Source organism: Oryctolagus cuniculus, chromosome 20, assembly GCF_051225735.1.
Source record: "Oryctolagus cuniculus isolate XC-2025 breed Fujian yellow rabbit chromosome 20, ASM5122573v1, whole genome shotgun sequence".
NCBI lineage: Eukaryota > Metazoa > Chordata > Mammalia > Lagomorpha > Leporidae > Oryctolagus > Oryctolagus cuniculus.
Window position 1 is genome coordinate 14,441,951 of NC_142886.1, and position 21,211 is coordinate 14,463,161.

Here is a 21,211-nt window from a genome sequence, read left to right on the forward strand (position 1 = left end):
CCTAGGGCTCCAGGCTGGACTCCTGCCTCACTCTCCCTCCAGCTGTATCACCGCAGCTTGCTGCATTCTGACCTCACTGCCATCTCCAAGCTAGCGCCCTCCACATCTCTTGCCTGCTGGAGTCATGTATTGCGTTCCTGTTCGTGCTGTGCATCTGCACCTTCCACACAGGTCCACGGCATTCCTCTTTTTTCCATAGAATTTCCACTGTGGTTTTCTCTCTAATTCTCCCTTCAAGGGTGCACTTCTTACACTTTTTTTCTTCGCTGTTTATCACAATCCCAGCACAGTACATTGCTCCCTATTATACTATCTGGGAATCTTAAAGTCTGTACAGTTCTTTGACCAGAGTATAATGTGATAATTGTAAAAGAAAAATCACTCCTAACCATTTTTCTCCATCAATTACATTTTTGGAACTAGGATAGAAAACAGAACTTAGATAATTAAAAATAATTATTATTTCTATTAGATATATTAGTATCACTTTCACCAGTTATTCTTATTTTACTTCGTTAAATAACATCATAGATTAGTGTTTTTCTACCGTACACATTTTTGTATATATCTGATTAATGCAGTAACATTTATTTTTATAGTTTTCTGTTTGAATTTTCAGGCTATCTACACAGAACATTTCGGAAAGACAATAGAAAATAATAGTGACAAAGTAGAAGAAAGAACTGAGAATTTTCCACAAACTCCTGAAATTTCTGTATTTTTAAGAACTCCTGAAGCTGTAAAAACACCTGAATCTTTGGAGAAAGTGCAGTTTCCTAAAACCCCATCATTTGAAATGTGAGATTTTTATTAATAATCACTACAAAATTATCTATATTGGGTTATATAAATAACTGATAGGAATAGGAAGATGCCTACACCTGTAACATTAGCAAGTTTTTACTATGGATTATTTCAGACACACATATGTGTACAGACAGTGTAATTAACTTCCATGTACCCATCACCCTCTGAACAATTACTAACATTTCACAGACCCTCCTCTCACTTTTCTTGAAACATTTAGCTGAAGATGGTATAGTTCCTGAGTACCCATCCATAGTAACAGTATATGGATTTAAGATTTATCAAGGGATAAAAATTATGGAAAAATTTAAAATATGAAGTTAAAAAGCTACTGTCATATATAGTAGATTATGGATCATTAAACAGTGTTCACAGTAGTCATTTTTTTCCCCTTATGTTGCAGTGTCCAAAGCAAAAATTGCCATTCTGTTAAGTAACCTCTTTAGGCATAAATACCACTAACATGAAACATGTAACTTTGGAAAAAAGTGCTACATTTGACCTTTTTATTTTATTTATTTTTAAAAGATTTATTTATTTGAAAGGCAGAATTACAGAGAGGCAGAGAGAGTCTTCCGTCTGCTAGTTCACTCCCTACATGGCCACAATGGCTAGAGCTGTGCCAATCTGAAGCCAGGAGCCAGGAGTTCCCTCCAGGTCTCCCATACGGGTGCAGGGGCCCAAGCACTTGGGCCATCTTCTACTGCTTTCCCAGGCCATAGCAGAGAGCTGGATTGGAATTGGAGCCGCCAGGTCTTGAACTAGCACCCATATGGAATGCTGGACTGCAGGCAGTGGCTTTACTTGCTATGCCACAGCGCTGGTCCCTAGCTATTTTATTTTAATGGTGAACTGTGAGGTACTTCTAGCATGTCGAACATTTCACTTCATCAGGGGTCTATCACTTGTGTTTAACTTCAGTATTTGGAATTACTGTAAGGGTTGTATATATGAATGTCATGTTGACTCAAGTATGTCATTTTCAAAGTGGAGCTCAGCAAATCTGAGAATTGTGAAAGAATGTGAGATCATATTCTAAACCTTTCTCCAAGGATAAGGAAACTATGATCTATAAGTTACTCATTAATGGTCTTAGAGGCACTTATAGCAACATTGTCAGACTTATTAAACTTATGTTTAATAAACATGTATGTAGCATGATGTGCAAGCCATTGTTAAAGGAATTTATAAATATTGCTCATTTATTACAACAACCTTTTGAGGTATAAGTACATTACTATTTTATAGATGAAGAAACAGAGTCACAGGCAATACAGCTGGTCAATGTTACAGTTGATGTTTTAAACCCAGGCAGTTCTGGGCCTACAAAACGTATTTTTAACTGTTGTATCCTGTTTTGTCTAATTGTATTTCATAGATTCTTTTAAAGTTTATTTTATATAGCACTCTGTGATGGTTGGCTTTTCATCAAACCTAAAATACTGTTGGCTTTCAAAATCTTGAAGACAGTAGTGTCAAAGTTAAGAGCTTAGATTTTAAATTTAGATCATTGCATTGAAATCCCAACTCTGGCACTTATATTATTCTTTTGAGCAAATGATTTAAACTCTGTAGGCTTCAAAATCCTCTAAAGTAAAATGAGGATGGTAGAAATAGTGCCTACTTATTTTTAAAAAATATTTTTTTATTTATTTAGTTTAAAGAGTTACAGAGAGATGGAGAGACAGCACTGGGCCAGGCCAAAGCCAGGAGCCAGGAGCTTTATTTGAGTCTCCCATGTGGATAGCAGGGGCCCAAACACTTAGGCCATCATCTGCTGTTTTTCCCAGGTTGTTAGCAGGGTTACTTACTGAAATAACTACTTTCTACATTTCTCTACTAAGCTAATTCTCATCTCTATACTAGTATTTAAGGTGCTCATCAGTCTGTAGGGTTAATAATAGATTTTTAATAGTTTTATGATTTCTTTTTTCTCTGTAACAGAAATAGAAATGCAATACCTGAAGGTCAAACAGAAAAGGGATCTCCTGGATTTTCTTTTCTTATGAGTTATACTTCTAGATCACCTGGATTGAATTTATTTGATTCTTCTATATTTGATTCAGAAATCTCATCAGATCAGGTAACAGAAAAAGCTTAAGTTTTATTTCTAAAAATTGTATACTGTAACTTGAGTAATTTTAGTTGCTTAGTACCAGACTGTCTTGGGACAGAGTACCAAAAAGACAATTTTTTAGAAATTCTGAGTATTGATAGTTTAGCAAATGATACCCCAGGCTGACATTTATTCAATACAAGAAGAATCCCTGGGTAGGGATGATTTCAGTTGCAGTTAAAGGCAGTTTAAAAATGAATCTGGCTTTAATGTATCTAACTTCTAAACATATTTTTAATCAATTTACAAAAGCCTCACATTATAAATTGGTCTTTTCAATTATGTGTGTACATAGCAGTGTTATCATTGCTTAATTTTAGAAGACCTAAAATATTTCCTTCTAATATTGATTTCTACTGTTTAGTGATACTAATAATCCTAAAGTGACTGTTTCTATATTTAGTGGTTAAAACCAGAGATTAAGATATATTTTTAGGAGCAGGCATTTGCTTTATTGGTTTAGATGCATATCAAGACACCCTCACCCCATATTGGAGTTTCCAGGTACAAATCCCAGCTCTGGGTCCTGATTCCGACTCCTTGCTAATACAGAACCTGAGTGGCAGCAAGTGACGACTCAAGCAATTAATTTCCTGATGTTGATATGGGAGAAATGCATTAAATTACCAGTTTTTGCCTTCGGCATGACCTAGCCCTGGCCATTGCAGACATTTAGGGAGTGAATGGGAAAGGAGCACTTGCTGTCACTCTCTGTCTTGATCTCTTTCACTCTCATGGAAAAGAAAAGAGAAAGTGTTTGGTACAGTAGTTAAGATGCTGCTTGGGAGCCAGCACTATGGTATAGTAGGCTAAGCCTCCACCTGTGGTGCTAGTATCTTATATTGGTGCAGGTTTGTGTCCCAATTGCTCCTTTTCCAATTCAGCTCTCTGCCTATAGCCTGGGAACACAATGGAAGATGGCTCAAGTGTTTGGGCCCCTGCACCCAGGTGGGAGACCCAAAAGAAGCTCCTGGCTCCTGGCTTCAGATTGACCCAGCCTCAGCCATTGCAGCCATCTGGGAAGTGAACCAGCAGATGGAAGACCTTTTTCTCCCTCTCTCTCTCTCTGTAACTCTTTCCCTCAAATAAATAAAAGTCCTTTTTTAAAAAGAAACATTTATTTATTTGAAAGGCAGAGTTAGAGAGGGAGAGACAGAGAGAGACAGAGAGATACCTTCTGTCCACTGGTTCATTCCCCAAATAGCTGCAAAAGCCGGGGCTGGGCCAGGATGAAGCCAGGAGCCAGGAGCTTCCCCTGAGTCTCCCACCTGCGTGCAGAGGTACAAGGACATGGGCCATCTTCTGCTTCTTTCCCAGGCCATTATCATGGAGCTAGATTGGAAGTGGAGCAGCCGGGACATGAACAGTGCCCATGTGGGATGTTGGCACTGCAGACTATGTCTTCACCTGCTGCACCACAGCAGTGGCCCCATACATTTTTTTTAAAAAGATTGCTGGTTGGGATATCCACATAGGAGTATGGGGTTTTACCTCATGACTGCTTTCCATCCAGCTTCTCGCTGACATGCACCCTGGGAGGCAGCAAATGATGGCTGAAGTAGTTGGGTCCATGCCACCCATATGGAAGGCCAGGATTGAGTTTCAGGCTCTTGACTTTGGCTTGGCGTGGCCCCAGCTATTGTAGGCGTTTGGAGATTAAACCAGAGGATGAAAGATATATCTCTCTCTCTTTGCCTTCCAAATAAAGTGAAAATAAATACATTAAAACTTTTTTATTAGCCAGCGCCGCAGCTCACTAGGCTAATCCTCCGCCTTGTGGCACTGGCACACCGAGTTCTAGTCCCGGTCGGGGCGCCGGATTCTGTCCCGGTTGCCCCTCTTTCAGGCCAGCTCTCTGCTGTGGCCAGGGAGTGCAGCGGAGGATGGCCCAAGTGCTTGGGCCCTGCACCCCATGGGAGACCAGGATAAGTACCTGGCTCCTGCCATCGGATCAGTGCAGCACGCCGGCCACGGCGGCCATTGGAGGGTGAACCAACGGCAAAAGGAAGACCTTTCTCTCTGACTCTCTCTCTCACTGTCCACTCTGCCTGTCAAAAACAAACAAACAAAAACCTTTTTTATTAATATAAAGAGAAAGATTTCATGTGAAGATAAATATATTTTATTTGTTTTTAAAGATTTATTTATTTATTTGAAAGTCAGGGTTACACACACACACAGACACAGAGAGGGAGGGAGGGAGGAAGGGAGAGAGGGGTCTTCCATCTACTGGTTCATTCCCCAATTTGCTGCAACTGCCAGAGCTGCGCCGATCTGGAGCTAGGAGCCGAGAGCTTCTTCCAGGTCTCCCATGCAGGTGCAGGGGCCTAAACATTTGGGCCATCTTCTACTGCTTTCCCAGGCACTCTAGCAGGGAGCTGGATCAGAAGTGGAGCAGCCGGGACTTGAACTGGCGCCCATATGGAATGCCAGCACTGCAGGCAGCAGCTTTACCCACTATGCCATAGTGCCAGCCCACTAAATACATTTAAAAAACGCATACTTTACTTGAAAAATGGAGAAAATATTGTGAAGTGGTTAAAACTAGACTTTAAAGTCAGATTGCTTGGTTACGTACTATATGTGGGGTTTTGGGAATGGAACTCTGATTCCTTATGTGTAAAATGGAAATAATATTTACTTAATTTTCATTTAGAATAATATGAATGCAAAATACATTTATATATCCTTTTTTTAAAAGGATACATAATCTTTTTAAAACAAGATTTATTCATTTATTTGAAAGTCAGGGTTAGAGGGAGACATGGAGATCTTCTGCCTGCAGGTTCACTTCCCAAATGGCTGCAGCAGCCAGAGTTGGGCCTGGCCGAAGCCAGGAGACAAGAGTTTCATCCTTGGACTTGAGCCATGATCTGTACTTTCCTAGGCACATTAGCATGGAGCTGGATTGGAAGTGCAGCAGCTGGGACTCAAACTGGTGCCGTTATGGGTTGCTGACATTGCAACACCAGCCCCATATGTATAACCTTAACAGGATACGTGTGCATTTTGGGTAGAGGAAAACTACAAATCTACTGAAAATTTGTTTGACTGCTTGGATATATGAAGTACTTGTGTACTCAGAAAATATTTTCTTCTCAAAATAATTTATAAATATAATCAAATTCTAATCTAATTTTAATCCTGGCAATATTATTTATCTTTATTTATTTATTTATTTATTTTTTTGGTGGTAGTGATGGGGAAAGAGGTTGATCAGATAATTAGTAAGTTTTCTAGGGAGAAAGTGGTCAAGAATAATGAAGAAAATGTTTCAAAATAAGATTAGTAATAAATTAAAATGAAATGCTAAAAAATTTAGCTTAAACGCAGAAAAGAGTGAAAGTAACAATACAAAGGGAAGAAAAAGAAAATAGTAAAACAGTCTAAATTATAAACTTTTGTAGAATTACCTTAATATGAATGGTATAAACTCTACATAAAAGGTAGACTGTAAAAATTGATGAAAAAATAAGACCTAAGTTATCTATGAGAGACACAACTAAGATATAAAGACAAAGACAGGTTGAAAATAAATGAATGGAAAATGATATATCTCAAAAGTGCAAGCAATAAATAGGTCGCAGTGGCTATGTTAATATCATTTTGTAATCTTTAAGATAATGTTACTAGAGATAAGAGGAATACTTCATACAGATAAAAGGTTCATTCATAAGGAAGATGTAATAATCACAAATGTTCCCAATAACTGCTTCAAAACTCATGAAATAAAAATTGTCAGAACTAAAGAGAGACCTAAAACATAAACATAATTGGAAATATCCCTCTCTCAGCAATTGATAGAATTACACAACATAGCTAATAAAGATCTTCTGTAAGTTCTAAATAGTACTATCTGTCCCTCTGACTGAATTGACTTTTATAGAACACCACATCCAACAATTACAACATATATAGACTTAAGTCTTGGGCCATAAAATGATTCTCAATGAATGTAAAATGATTAAAATCAGAGTTATGTTCTGTGATCACAACAGAAATAAGTTAGAATTCAAGAAAAATAAGTTATCTTCAAAAATCCTAAATAGGTCTTGAATCAAAGAATAAATCATGAGATAAATCAGAAAAGATATCTAGCCAAATTATTATGAAAATTCAGTTCTTTAAAAACTGTGGGGAAAGGAGACAAGTATTTGGCACGGTGGTTAAAGATTCTGCTTAGGACACCTGCATGCCATATTGGAATGTCTGGTTTGAGTCACAGATCTGCTTCCAATCCAACTGCCCCCTACTGTACACTCTTGGAGGTGGCAAATGATGGTTCAAGTACTTGGGTTTCATGCCACCCATGTTGGAGACCCAGATTGGGTTCTGGATGCCAGGCTTTGCCCTGGACAAGCCCTGGATGATTGTAGGCATTTGGAGAATACAACTATGGATGGAAGATTTCTCTTTGTCTTTCTGCCTATCAAATAAAATGAAAATAAATGAAGTTTAAAAAATTTAAAGCCTGTGGGATGTTGCTAAGACCAGAACAAAATGTTAGCTTTAAATAGTTTAATTAATTATTTAAATAATTAACAGAAAAGAAGAAGGGTCTAAAATCAGTGACCTAAAGTTCTGTCTTGAGATGCCAGAAAAGGAAGAACAAAGCAAATCCAAAGTAAATAGAATAAAGAAAAATGACAAGGACAGATAGAATGAAATGGAAAACAAGCATGAAAGAAAATCAACAAAGTCAAAGTTCTTTGAAACTTATTGACAAAATTGAAGAACTCTTAGCTAGATTGGCAAATAAAAAGTGGTAGTTATTAGGAATAAAAATTCTGAATATTATGAAATATATTGGTAAGAGAAAATTTTCTTTGCATGTATTAAAACATCTTGTAAACCTAAAGAATCAGAATGGTGTGGTAATTAAATAAAGATTGATAGAGTGATCAGCAATATGGACTTTTGTCTCACAATGTAAGAATTTATTTTTAAAACATTTTATTAAAATATAGTATACACGCCAAGAAATGCACATAAGTATACAGATCAATTCTTTTGTCATTTGATCACAATCATAACCAACTCCCAAATGAAGAACAACAAATCTTTACTAGTACCCCAAGAGTCCTCATATTCCCCCCTCTCCATTTTTCTTTTTTTAACATTTGAAATAAGAGTATATTGTCATTTACATGGTATGATTCAGTGAAGTAATATTTATAACTATACCAAATGATCTGACATCCACATACTTTTTTTAAAAAGATTTATTTATTTATTTGAAAGGCAGAGTTACAGAGAGAGGGAGAGACAGAGAGAGAGGTCTTCTATCTGCTGGTTCACTCCCTAAATGACCACAATGGCCGGGGCTGGGCCAGGCCAAAACCAAGAGCCAGGAGCTTTTTGCAGTTCTCCCACATGGGTGCAGGGACCCAAGCACTTGAGCCGTCTTCCACTGTTCTAGGCCGTTAGCAGAGAGCTGGATTGGAAGAGGAGCAGCCAGGACTAGAATCGGCACCCATATGGGATGCCAGCACTGTAGACAGACAGAGGCTTAACATGCTATACTACAGCACTAGCCCATCCATACACTTTTTAAAACTCTCTATAATACTGCAAATCAGAGAAATCATGATATTTTTCTTTTTTGGGTCTGGCTTATTTCACTTAATGTTCTCCAGTTGCATCCATTTTGTTGCGAATGTCAGGATTTCATTCGTTTTTATGACTGAGCAACATTTCATTGTGTGTATATGCTGTATTTTCTTAATCCAGTCATTAATTGTTGGATATGTATGTTGATTCTGCGTCTTAGCTATTATGAATTGATCTATAAACATGGGAATACAGGTAACTCTTTCACATGCTGATTTCATTTCCTTTGTATATATTCCCAGGAGTGAGATAACTGGGTTATATGGTAGTTCTATTTTTACTTTTCCGAGGAATCTCCATATGTATTACATAATGGGTTTACCAGTTTCATTCCTACCAACAGTTTATTAGTATTCCTTTTTCTCCACATCCTCTCCAGCATTTGTTATTTGCTTGATATTTGGCTGAAAGTCATTCTAACTGGGGTGATGTGATACCTCATTGTGGTTTTAATTTGCATTTTGCTTTTGCTAGTGATCCCAATATTTTTTATTTGTCCACTGGCCATTTGTCTTTCATCCTTCGAAAAATGCCTGTTCATATGTTTTGCCCATTTGTTAACTGGATTGTTTGTTTTGTTGTTGTGGAGTTTCTTGAGCTCTTGATGTATTCTGGATATTAATCCCTTTTTGGATACATAATTTGTAAATATTTTCTATCATTCTGTCAGCTGCCTTTTCACTTTGTTAATTGTTATTTCCCTTGGTATGCAGAAGTTTCTTAGCTTGATGTAATCCTATTTGTCTATTTTTTCTTTTATTGCCTTGCTTTTGGGGTCTTATTCAAGAAGTCTTTGCCTACACAGATATCTTGCCGCTTTTCCCGTATATTTTCCTTTAGTAATTTGACAGTTTCCGGTCTCAGGTTTAGATCGGTAATACATTCTGAGTTGATTTTTGAATAGGGTGTAATTCTCCCAGTACCGTTTGTTGGAGAGACTACCCTTTCTCCAGAGATTGATTTTAGCTTGTTTGTCAAAGAGTACTTGGTTGTAAATGCATGGATTAATGTCTGGGATTTCTGTTCTGTTCTGATGGTCTATATGTCTATTTTTGTGCCATTACCAGGCTCCCAGGCTCTTTTGATTATAACAACCCTGTATTATGTCTTAAAATCTGGTTTTGAGATGCCTCTGACTTTGTTTCATTGTTTAAGATTGCTTTGGTTATTTGGAGTCTTTTGTGTTTCCATATTAATTTTATGGTTGGTTTTTCTAAATCTCTGAATAAGCTCCTTGGCATTTTGATAGGGATCACATTGAATCTGTAAAATTTTGGAGGGTAGTATGAACATTTTAATTATATGAATGCTTTCAATCCACAAACATGAAAGATTTTTCCATTTTTGTGTGTTTTCTTTTTCATTAATATATAATTTTCTTTATAGAGATTTTTCACATACTTGGTTAAATTTATCTCAAGGTATTTAAATTTTTTTTGTAGCTATTGGGAATGGGACAAATCTTGCAAATTCTTTCTCAGCCAGAGCATTGTTGGTATGTAAGAATACTATTGATTTTTGTGTGTTTATTTTTTTTCTGCAACTTCTCTGAATTCTCTTACGAGTTTCAATATTCCCTTAGTGAAGTCTCTTGATTCTCCTGTGTAAAGGATCATGTCATCTTCAAACAAAGATAATTTGACCTCCTCCTTTCCAATTTGTATCTCTTTGATTTCTTTTTCTTGCCTAACGTCTATGGCTGCCAGAACTATATAGGATAATAGTGGTGAGAATGGACGTCTTCGTCTGGTTCTAGATCTTAGTAGAAATGCTTCCAACTTTCTCCCATTCAATATGATACTGGCTGTAGGATTGTTGTGTATTGCCTTGATGGTGTAGAGGAATGTTCCTTATATACCCAATTTGCTTAAGGTCTTCATCATGAAAAAATGTTGTTAAAGCATGTTGTCCAGTCTTCATGTATCTGTATATTTTCTAGATATTCTTGAGTTCTTAATTTCCAGCTTCATTACATTGTGGTCAGAACAGTTACATTGAATGATTTCAGTTTTTATGAATTCGCCGAGACTTGCTTTATGGCCTTGGCATATGGTCTGTCCTAGAGAAAGTTCCATGTAATGATGAAAAGAATGTGCATTCTGCATATGTGCTATGAAATGTTCTGTAGGTCTGTTTCATCCATAGTGTAGATTATCTCTGCTGTTTCTTTGTTGTTTTTTTTGACTAGCTGATATGTTCATTGATGAAAGTGGAGTGTTAAAGTCTCCCCATTATTATTGTATTGGAGTCTGTGTCTCCCTTTAGCTCTACTAGTATTTGTTTTAAATAGCTAGGTGCCCTGGCATTGGGTGAATATACATTTACTATTGTCATGTCTTCCTGTTGAACTGATCCCTTAATCATTACATGATGCCCTTCTCTGTCTGTTTTAACAGTTTTTGTATTAAAGTCTATTTTGTCTGATATTAGGATGGCTACACCTCCTTGTTTTTGCTATTAGCTTGGAATATCTTTTTTTTTTTTTTTTTTTTTTTTTTTGACAGGCAGAGTGCACAGTGAGAGAGAGAGAGACAGAGAGAAAGGTCTTCCTTTGCCGTTGGTTCACCCTTCAATGGCCGCCACGGCTGGCGCACTGTGGCCGGTGCACCGCGCTGATCCAATGGCAGGAGCCAGGTACTTACCCTGGTCTCCCATGGGGTGCAGGGCCCAAGCACTTGGCCATCCTCCACTGCACTCCTTGGCCACAGCAGAGGGCTGGCCTGGAAGAGGGGCAACCGGAGTTTGGAATATCTTTTACCATCCTTTTACTTTCAGTCTGTATGTATATTTGTTGATGAAATGTGTTTTTTGTAGGCAGCAAATAGGTGGATCTTGTTTTTTAATTTATTCAGCCTGTCTGTATCTTTTAATGGGTGAATTTAGGCCATTTACATTCAAAGTTGTTATTGATATGTAAGAACCTGGTCCTGCCATTTTCTCAAATATTCCTGATATTTGCTTTGAATTTCCTTTGTACTTTTACTAGATTTTCAGCCTTTACATTCTTTCATAATAATGCCTGTTTTTCTCTGTGACTGTTTGGAGTACTTCCCAAGAATTATTTGTAAGGCTGGATGAGTTGTGACAAATTCTTTCAATTTCTATTCATTTTGCTTCATTTTACCTTCATTTATTAATGAGAGCTTGTTGAATGCAATATTCTGGGTTGACAGTTTCTTTATTTTAGAACTTGGACTGTATCTCTCTTAGTCTATGAAGTTTCTGATGAGAAATTGGCTGTTAGTCTAATCATGGATCCTCTGAAGGTGATCAGGCATTCTCTTGTGCACATTTTAGAATATTTTCTTTGGGTTTACTGTTGAAAGTTTGACTATAATGTGTTGTGGTGAAGATCTTTTCTGATCATGTCTGTTAGAAGTTCTGTGTGCTTCCTTTACTTGAATGTCCCTATCTTTCTCAAAATTAGGGAAGTTTTCTGCTATTATTTCTCTGAATAGGCCTTCTAATCCTTTCTCTTTCTATGCCTTCAGGAACTCCTAAATCACATATGTTTGGTCATTTGACAGTATCTCATAAATCTCTAATGCTATTTTCAGCTTTTCTGATTTTTTTCTTCTTTTTTGTCTGACTTATTTCCAAAGATTTGTCTTCTAGCTCAGATATTCTTTTTTCTGTATCACCAAGTCTGTTAAAGCTTTCTCGCACTGTATTTTATGTATTTGACATACTGAATTCCTCATTTCTAATATTTTAGTTAAATTTTTCTTCACTGTATCAGCAAAATTGTTCACCTGTGTCATATATGATTTATTTATCTCATGTATTTGTTTCTCTGTGTTTTTGAGTAATCTTATGATCATTCTTTTCAGGAATTTCTTCTTCACTTTCTATTTTTTTTAATTTTTATTTATTTATTTATTTCTTTGACAGGCAGAGTGCACAGTGAGAGAGAGAGACAGAGAGAAAGGTCTTCCTTTGCCGTTGGTTCACCCTCCAATGGCCGCCGCCGCTGGCGCGCTGCGGCCGGCGCACCGCGCTGATCCGATGGCAGGAGCCAGGTACTTATCCTGGTCTCCCATGGGGTGCAGGGCCCAAGCACTTGGGCCATCCTCCACTGCACTCCCTGGCCACAGCAGAGAGCTGGCCTGGAAGAAGGGCAACCGGGACAGAATCTGGCGCCCCGACCGGGACTAGAACCCGGTGTGCCGGCGCCACAAGGCAGAGGATTAGCCTAGTGAACCGTGGCGCTGGCTTCTTCTTCACTTTCTAATATTGAAGTGGTGTTGTGTTCCTTTTGGGGAGTCATATAGTCTTCCTTGTTCATGTTTCTTGTATTTCTGCATTTATTTTTAGATATTTGTAGAAACACTTGTTGGTTTTCTCCTCTGATGGCTTTTATTTTTGAACTGTGCCTCTGGCTTGGTGTAGTGTCTGCTCCTTCATTGGCTATCCAGAGGCATGTGCTGGGTAAGGCCAGGGTGCTCTCATCAGTGCCCAGTGGTGGGACAAGAGTCTAGGATGACACCCAAGTTGGGCATGGCTAATCTGTTCTATTGTCAGCAGGGAGGAAGATATGATCACATTGGCTGGTGTAATCATAGCCTCATCTCCTCTCTGCCAAGGTGTTTAATGCCCAGGCTTAACCCATAGTGGTTTTGAGCACCCCCGTGCAGTTGCCTGAACAGCACAATGGATCTGTCCAATGTGAGCATGGATGCCTCGGCAATGATCACCCCAGTCACTTAAGAAACTCTGAACGTCTGAAGCCAGACACAATGATTGCCCAGAGACCCAGCTATGCCCAACACCATATTGTGCAGTTACAGAATTCCCACAGTCATAGCACACAAGGCTCGCATATTCACCCAGTGCAGGGGATCCACTCAACCCCGCAATCTTGCTCCATTCACAGAGAGAGCAGATGCATTCCCAGAGCCAGCTGCCTGTTGGTGGTCCACCTTGGCAGTTTGATTGTGGGCACCTGTGGTAGAGCAGGGGGAGGGTAGCACCTCACAGTCCTAAGTTGGTGCCCAGCCCCCTGCCAACCTCGTAAGCCAGACTCACAGTCAATGGGGATGACCGACTTATCCCTCTGAACCACCATGCCCCCTGCTAGCACTCAAGACTGGACTCAAAGTCAGTGTAGTCTGCAAGGTTCTCCCCCAGACAATATCACCAGTGACATAGGCTATGGCAGTTTCCTCTCACCTTGCTCCCAGAAGATGGCATCTTCTCCAGCCCGCAGCTATGGGAGTCATTGTGGTGTCCCCGCTCTTATTTTACTTTTTACAATGACATACTTTCATTTTCTTTATAATCACAAGATTAACCCTCCACTTACTAAAGAATTCAATAAGTAGTAAGTAGAAAAATCACTGTTCCTCAAGAGTATAGACAAATGCTATAACTAATAATCAAATCTCAAAATGTCAATTTTGCTTATATAAACTACATCTTTTGTACTCTGTGTATTAGTTATCACAAATCAGTGAAAACATGGTATTTGTCTTTTGGGGACTGGCTTATTTCACTAAGCATAATAATCTCCAGTTTCATCCATTTTGTTGCAAAAGACAGGATATCCTTCTTTTTATAGCTGAGTAGTATTCTATCACTTATGTATACCATAATTTATTTATCCAGTCATCAGTTGACAGGACATCTGAGTTGATTCCGTATCTTAGCTATTGTTAGTTGAGCTGCTATATACATAAGGGTAACATATCTCTGTCGTTTTTCAGTTTCTTGTCCCTGTCACATATGGATTTCCTTATTTCATTTAACTGTGTCTCTGTGTACTTGAGTAACCTTATGATCATTCTTTTGAATTCCTTTTCAGACATTTTGTCAATCTCCCCTTCTTCACAGTCCAATATTAATGTATTATTGTGTTCCTTATGAACAAGCCTTCCTTGTTCATATGTTTTGTGTTTCTACATTGAATTTTATGCCTGTAGGGTATCACTCTTATCTCCTCTGGGGGATACTCTTAAAACAAATTTTATTGAAGGCTTTATTCTTGTAAATGTGCCTCTGTGGCTCAATTGAGTGCCTGAAGCTTGCATTGGATTTCTAGGAGTGTGTGTGTTCTTGGTGGGTCCAGGGAGTTCTGACCACCATTTGTGGGTGGGACAAGGTTCCAGGGTGACACCCGAGTTGGACATGCTATAGCTACTCTGGCTAGTCAGTAGTAGGAGATGTTGGAGCTGGCTGGTTTGTTCACAGTCTCTGCCCTTCTCTGTGCCAAGGTGAACCAACTGATTAATGGTCCAGAGAAAACTCATGGTGCCTGCACATCCTACCTACTCAGGCACAAGCACCATACAGAGCACTCACCCACTCTGTAGTGTGTACCCAGCATATATTGAGCTCCAAGTTTCCAGCAGACTGCATGGGTGTACGGAACCCAGCCACAGTCCTCATACCTCTCAGCTCTGTGGTCTGTGTCCAGAACTCTCCCAGTCAAAGGATACAGGGGTTCTGCTTTCCTCCCTGTGAGCTGCCTCATCCCTGTGAAAGCTGCCTGCCATTCCCTGAGTCAGAACAAAGATCTGCTACAACTGCCCCTCCACAAATTGCCTTGGTGGTTTGGTGGTAGAGGGAAGGGATGCAGTATGGCTTCCTTTCATGGATCAAAGCTGCCAGTGGCAGGTATTGTGGAAGCCTCCTCTTATGTTGTCTGGGAAGATGGTGCTTCCCAGCTGGGTACCAACTGCGTATATGCAGAAGTCACTGGAGGTGTGTGGTTGGCGGCTGAGTATCTGTCCTCCCTTTTCACTGATTTATGGAGTCTCTTTCCTGCTCTATTCTGTCCACCCTCCACTGAAAATTCCTCTTAACCAGTAACCTGGGAACATGGTCCTTCCTTCACTTTTCTTATATCTTTCTTTGGCAGAGGTCAGTGTGGCTTCTCACTATTCAGCCTTCTTGGATTTCTCAAAGGGAAAGAATTTAGAAAGTGTTAAAGTTGGGAACCTCAAATTGGTAGGGATGCATTAGACACTCATCTTACAGTATACACCAATAAAAGTTACACATATATTAAATTAAATGAAAAAAAATTAACCATAAAGTACTTCAAAGGAAATATGTGAATATTTACTAAGTGTAAATGGAGTGGAACAAAAAAGGAAAAATATGTTTGATATAATAAAAAATTAGGCTCCTATATGTTAAATATTTTTTAAAGAAAAATCAATTTTTATAAATATTTGCAATCATATGACAAGGAATTAACATTTTTAATATGTAAAGAAAAAAATCTCAGTAGAGAAATGAGCAAATTCCATTTGGTGAATAATTCACTGAATAAGAAATTCAAATGACTTCTATGAGGGGAAACATCTTTCCTTATTAATTGTAAAAGAATTGTAATGTGCATAACAGTGTTTATTCAAATGTGATTTTTAAAAAGATTTTATTTATTTATTTGAAAGGCAGAGTTACAGAAAGGCAGAGTCAGAAAGAGAAAGAGAGAGACAGAGAGACAGAGAAAGAGGTCTTCCATCCTCTGGTTCACTCCCCAAATGGCTACAATGGCTGGAGCTGGGCCATTCTGAAGCCAGGAGCCAGGAGCTCCCTCCAGGTCTCCCACATGGGTGCAGGGGCCCAAGGACTTTGGCCATCTTCTACTGCTTTCCCAGGCCATAGCAGAGGGCTGGATCAAAAGTAGAGCAGCTGGGACTCAAACCAGTGCTCATATGAGATGTTGGCACTGCAGGCTGCGGCTTTACCCATTATGTCATAGCACTGACCCCTCAAATGAGATTTTTATACTAGAAAAAGTTGAAAAAACCTAAGTATTCAAAATAAAAGAATTGTTGAAAGTGGTATGTCTATCTAAAGGTATATTATATTGCCACAAAGAGTTAGGTTTTAGAAGAATAGTGAAATGAGAAAATGTCAATAATCCAATATCAAGAATAAAAAGAATACCAAAATCGATGCTGTCATGATTCAATTTTTTAAGTTTTAATTTTTATTAATTTTTATTTTATCTTCCATTTGTTGGTTCACTACCCAAATGTCCTCAATGGCCAGGATTGAGCCAGGAGCTGAGAACTCTACCTTGGTCTCCCATGTGGGTGCAAGTTTGGAATTCAGAGTTACAGAAAAAGAGAGAGAGATTTTCCATCTGCTGATGTACTCCTTAAATAGCCAGAATTGCTATAGCTGGACCAGGCTGAAGCTGGGAGCCCAGAGCTCCCACCTGGGATTCAGGGGCCCAAGTATTTGGGCCATCCTCTGCTGGGAGCTGGATCACAAGTAGAGAAGCCATACTCTAATCAGTGCTCCTAAGGAATGTAGGTATTGCAGGTGGCAGCTGAGCCACTCTGCTATAATGCCAGTCCCCCTGTTGCCTTTATAGGGAAGAGTGTAATACCAAGAACCTGATTTGTTAAAGGCTTTTAGAAGAAAGCAAAAAGATGAATGGATGGGGCCAGTGCTGTGGCATAGAAGGTAAAGCTGGGGCCTACAGTGCCAGCATCTCATATGGTCAATGCTTGAAGTCCTGGCTGCTCCAAATCCAATCCAGCTCTCTGCTGTGGCCTGGGAAAGCAGTAGAAGATGGCCCAAGTCCTTGGGCCCCTGCACTCATGTGGGAGACCCAGAAGAAGCTCCTGGCTCCTGGCTTCATATCGGCACAGTTTCAGCCATTGGGGCCATCTGAGGAGTGAACCAGCGAATGGAAGATCTCTTTTTCTCTTTCTGCCTTTGCCTCTCTGTAACTCTGCCTTTCAAATAAACAAATAAATCTTTTTTTTTTTTTTTAAAGATGAATGGAATCTTAGGTTAAGATTCAAAAGTAGGGGACCGGGGTTGAAACTGTGGCTCAGTAGGTTAATCCTCTGACTGCTGTGCCAGCATCCCATATGGGTGCCGGTTCTAGTCCCAGCTGCTCATCTTCCAATCCAGCTCTCTGCTGTGGCCTGGGAAAGCAGTGGAAGATGGCCCAAGTCCTTGGACGCCTGCACCTGCATGAGAGACCAGGAAGAAGCACCTGGCTCCTGGCTTTGCATCAGCACAGCTCTGGCAGTTGTGGCCATTTGGGGAGTGAACCAACAGAAGGAAGACCTTTCTCTCTGTCTCTCCCTCTCACTGTCTGTAACTCTACCTCTCAAATAAATAAATAAAATCTTCTAAGAAAAAAAAAAGTAGGGGACCAGTATTGCTGTGTAGCAGATAAAGCTGCCTCCTGTGATGCCTGCATCCCATCTGGGCACCGGTTTGAGTCCATGCTATTCCACTTCCAGTACAGCTCCCTGCTTATGTGCCTGGGAAAACATTGGAAGATGGCCCAAGTGCTTGAACCCCTGCATCCACATGAGAGACTTGGACAAAGTGCCTGTATCCTGGCTTCTGTCTGGTACCACCCTAGCAATTGTGGTCATTTGGAGGGTGAACATAAATCTTTTTTTAAAAAAAGATTCAAAAATAGAAACTAACCTTCGTACAATATATGTCACTGTTAATATTTTCTCTATTGCCAGAATCAAGTCAGTGGGCCTGTGTTAGTATAAGTAAATGATAGATTTTGAAGATAGGTCTATTTTAAGTAGATAATGTGCTAAATAGAAAGTTGGTATTATGTTAACTCAAATTCTGTGCATTAGAAGAACCAAGCTTTAGATTGAATGCTATTTACACACACAGTTGTCCTGATTTCACGAATAATATTTTATGGTATTTATTTTCCAGTTTAATGAACATTATTCTGCAGGAAATCTAAATCCTGTTTCATCACAACAAGAAATTGGTAAGTGATTTGAATTTACTGCATATGAAAGCATATCAGTTTTCCTCCCTAGTATTAGTTTATCTCCGATATTAAGAGTTCTATTTATTCTTTAAAAATTATTGCTTTGTACTATTCATTGTTCATTTTTAAAAATTTAAGAAAATTTAGCTGCTTCTGTTACTTCTCAACCAAAACTTATTTTCCCAAAGCTTTCTAATGATTTTCCAATTTATAAAATATTCAAGGCATTGTTCACTTACCATCATATTCAGTCTCTGTAGCATTTGATATGATTGACTATTACCATCTTCTTTCTAGATAATTTGGATTTCTTTCTGTCTCTTTGGTGCTTCTTATTAGATTTTATTTCTTCTTTCATTCCTTCATTGATTAATTCAATAGCATAAATGTGTATATATATATATATATGTATTGTTTTATATCAGGTATTGCTTTTGGCTTTGGAGATAGAACACTGAGTATAGTTCTCATTGGATGTACAGTCTAGTGGAAAAGACTGAAAATGAACAAATAGATTAATGTATGTTAGGTAGTGTACAAAACAGTTGTCATGGGTTTGAATTGACAGCTGGGATCACATGTTGCAATTTTTATTCTAATGTTAAATTTACTTAACTTTGTAAGAAGACACAGGATAATAGATAAGATAATGTCAGTAAAAAATATCTCTGTCTCATAAAATACCCACTGACTATTAAGTTTTCTTTCACCACTTCATCACATGAAACATGCTGGGCTATTGTGGACAAGAGGCATGTAGGTCACCTTGACATATAAAAGTCGCAAATTCAGTTTCCCACCAGTCTTTTATACCATTCTGTTAATGAGGCCCAAGGCCTATATGCTAACTTATAACTCTTCTACTTTAGGTGCAGTCTCTCACAGCAGACTAGGCAGACACAACATTCTACCTTTATTTTAATTCTGTATTTTCTAAGAAAACAGTGTGGTGAAAAGTCAGACTGCAAAGTGGTTCTTCAAAGTGGGCCTGAATCACCCCAGGATTGATGTTAATTCTTTACCTTCTGGTTGTGATGATAGTTTAACAAAATGTAAAGCAGAGTGATGAGAATAGGAAGTTCTTGGATTGAGAAAGCAGTTGCTGTATTACAAGGACATCAGGCAAGGCATCATTAAAAGCTAACATTTGTGTAGAGATCTGAAGGAGGTCCAGGTCCAGGCTTCTGGGGAAAAAAAGTTCCAGGCAAAGAGTGAAAAGATCTTGAGATGGGAACATGCTCAATATAGTTATTGAACAGCAGGTAAATTGCTGTGATTGGAATGGAATTAGGAAGGAGAAAGTGGTAGGAAATTAGATCAGAGAGGTTGGACAGGGAGTGATTCATGTGGGACCTATAAGACCCTAAAGGACTTGGAGTTCTGATTGAGTTGGAATGCTACTAGAGGGTTTTAAGTCAAGGAACTAAATGATGTGACAGGCTTTTAAAGAATTAAGCTGGCTGTTATATGAAGAACAGACTATATGGAAACAAGGATAGTAGTAGGGAGATAGATTAGGAAGCTGTCAAAATAATACAAATGGGAATAACGGCTAGGATGGTGACAGTAGAAATGGTAAAGATATCTGATTTTGGCTATAAAGCTAAAGCTGAAAGAATTTGCTAAAGGATTGGATGTAAGGCTCGAGGGAAAGAAAGATGATGCCAAAGTTTTGACATAAAAAATTGAGAACAATGTTGCAATTTATTAAAATATGAATGGCTGTAGGAGAAGTTAATTTCAGACTGGAAATAACTTGCATTTGAGTTTTGAAAGTGGTATAATTTAAAAGCATATTTATTAGCTATTTATAGGAAAGTAGAAAATTATATATATATATATTAATCTGGGTTGAACATGATAGAGACATAGATTGTGGAATTTTTACAAATGATAAGTAATGCTATGAGACCAATACGAAGTTCCAGCTATAGATATCTACTAAATATCTAACACCTAAAATTTTAAATACACATTCTCTTCTTTGCTTTAGTCATCCATTTGACATGTATTCTCTTCAGTGCTTTCATTGTAATATAGATGCTGACCAAATTCATATCTCCTTGTTTGACTTCTTCTAAACTCTAGGGCCTTATTTCTGATAGTATAATTGAAATATCTTTGTATCTAAGAGTTCTTCTGACATTAAAAATGGGTGATATATGAAATCAAACTTGTTCTCTGATGTCCCTAATGATGTCTCCATTATTCTGGTTGCCAACATTCAGAATATCAGTGACAATTTTTTTTAAAGATTTATTTATTTATTTGAAAGTCAGAGTTACACAGAGAAAGGAGAGGTAAAGAGAGAAAGAGAGAGATAGGACTCCCATCCACTGGTTCCATTCCCCCAATGGCTGCAATGGCTGGAGCTGCGCCAATCTGAAGCCAGGAGCCAGGAGCTTCTTCTGGGTCTCCCACATGGGTTCAGGGACCCAAGGACTTGGGCCATCTTCTACTGCTTTCCCAGGCCACAGCAGAGAGCTGGATTGGAAGTGGAGCAGCCAGAACCCTAACCTAACCGGCACCCATATAGGATGCTGACACTTCAGGCCAGGGAGTTAACACACTGCGCCAGAGCGCTGGCCCCTTCAGTGACAGTTTTAACTTTCAACTAGCCTTCACTATTTCAATATTTCAGCTATCCTTCACTATTTCAATATTTTTCTGAAATATTAATTATTTTCCTTTTCTGTTTTTTGTTAAAATTATTATATCTTGAACTCTTTTTTTTAAAGATTTATTTATTTATTTATTTGAGAGGAAGAGTTACAGACAGAAAGGGGAGACAGAGAGACAGGTCTTCCATCCTCTGGTTCATTTCCCAAATGACCGCAACACCCAGAGTGGGGCCAGTCCAAAGACAGGCACTAGGAGCTTCTTTTGGGTCTCCCACATGGGTACAGGGGCCCAAGCACTTGGGCCATCCTCCATTGCTTTCCCAGGCCATTAACAGG

At 38.7% G+C, this 21,211-nt stretch overlaps 1 protein-coding gene across 8 annotated transcripts in view; it reads left to right on the plus strand.

The window, feature by feature from the left end:
* Positions 1–21,211, plus strand: part of C20H14orf39 (chromosome 20 C14orf39 homolog) — a 60,724-nt gene that overhangs the window by 31,629 nt on the left and 7,884 nt on the right. For all 8 annotated transcript variants that reach the window (XM_051826392.3, XM_089322595.1, XM_017349488.4 and 5 more), the window contains 3 exons: positions 620–798; positions 2,752–2,890; positions 18,194–18,251. In XM_051826392.3, coding sequence (XP_051682352.1) covers positions 620–798; positions 2,752–2,890; positions 18,194–18,251 — 376 coding nt within the window. The remainder of the gene's footprint in view (positions 1–619; positions 799–2,751; positions 2,891–18,193; positions 18,252–21,211) is intronic.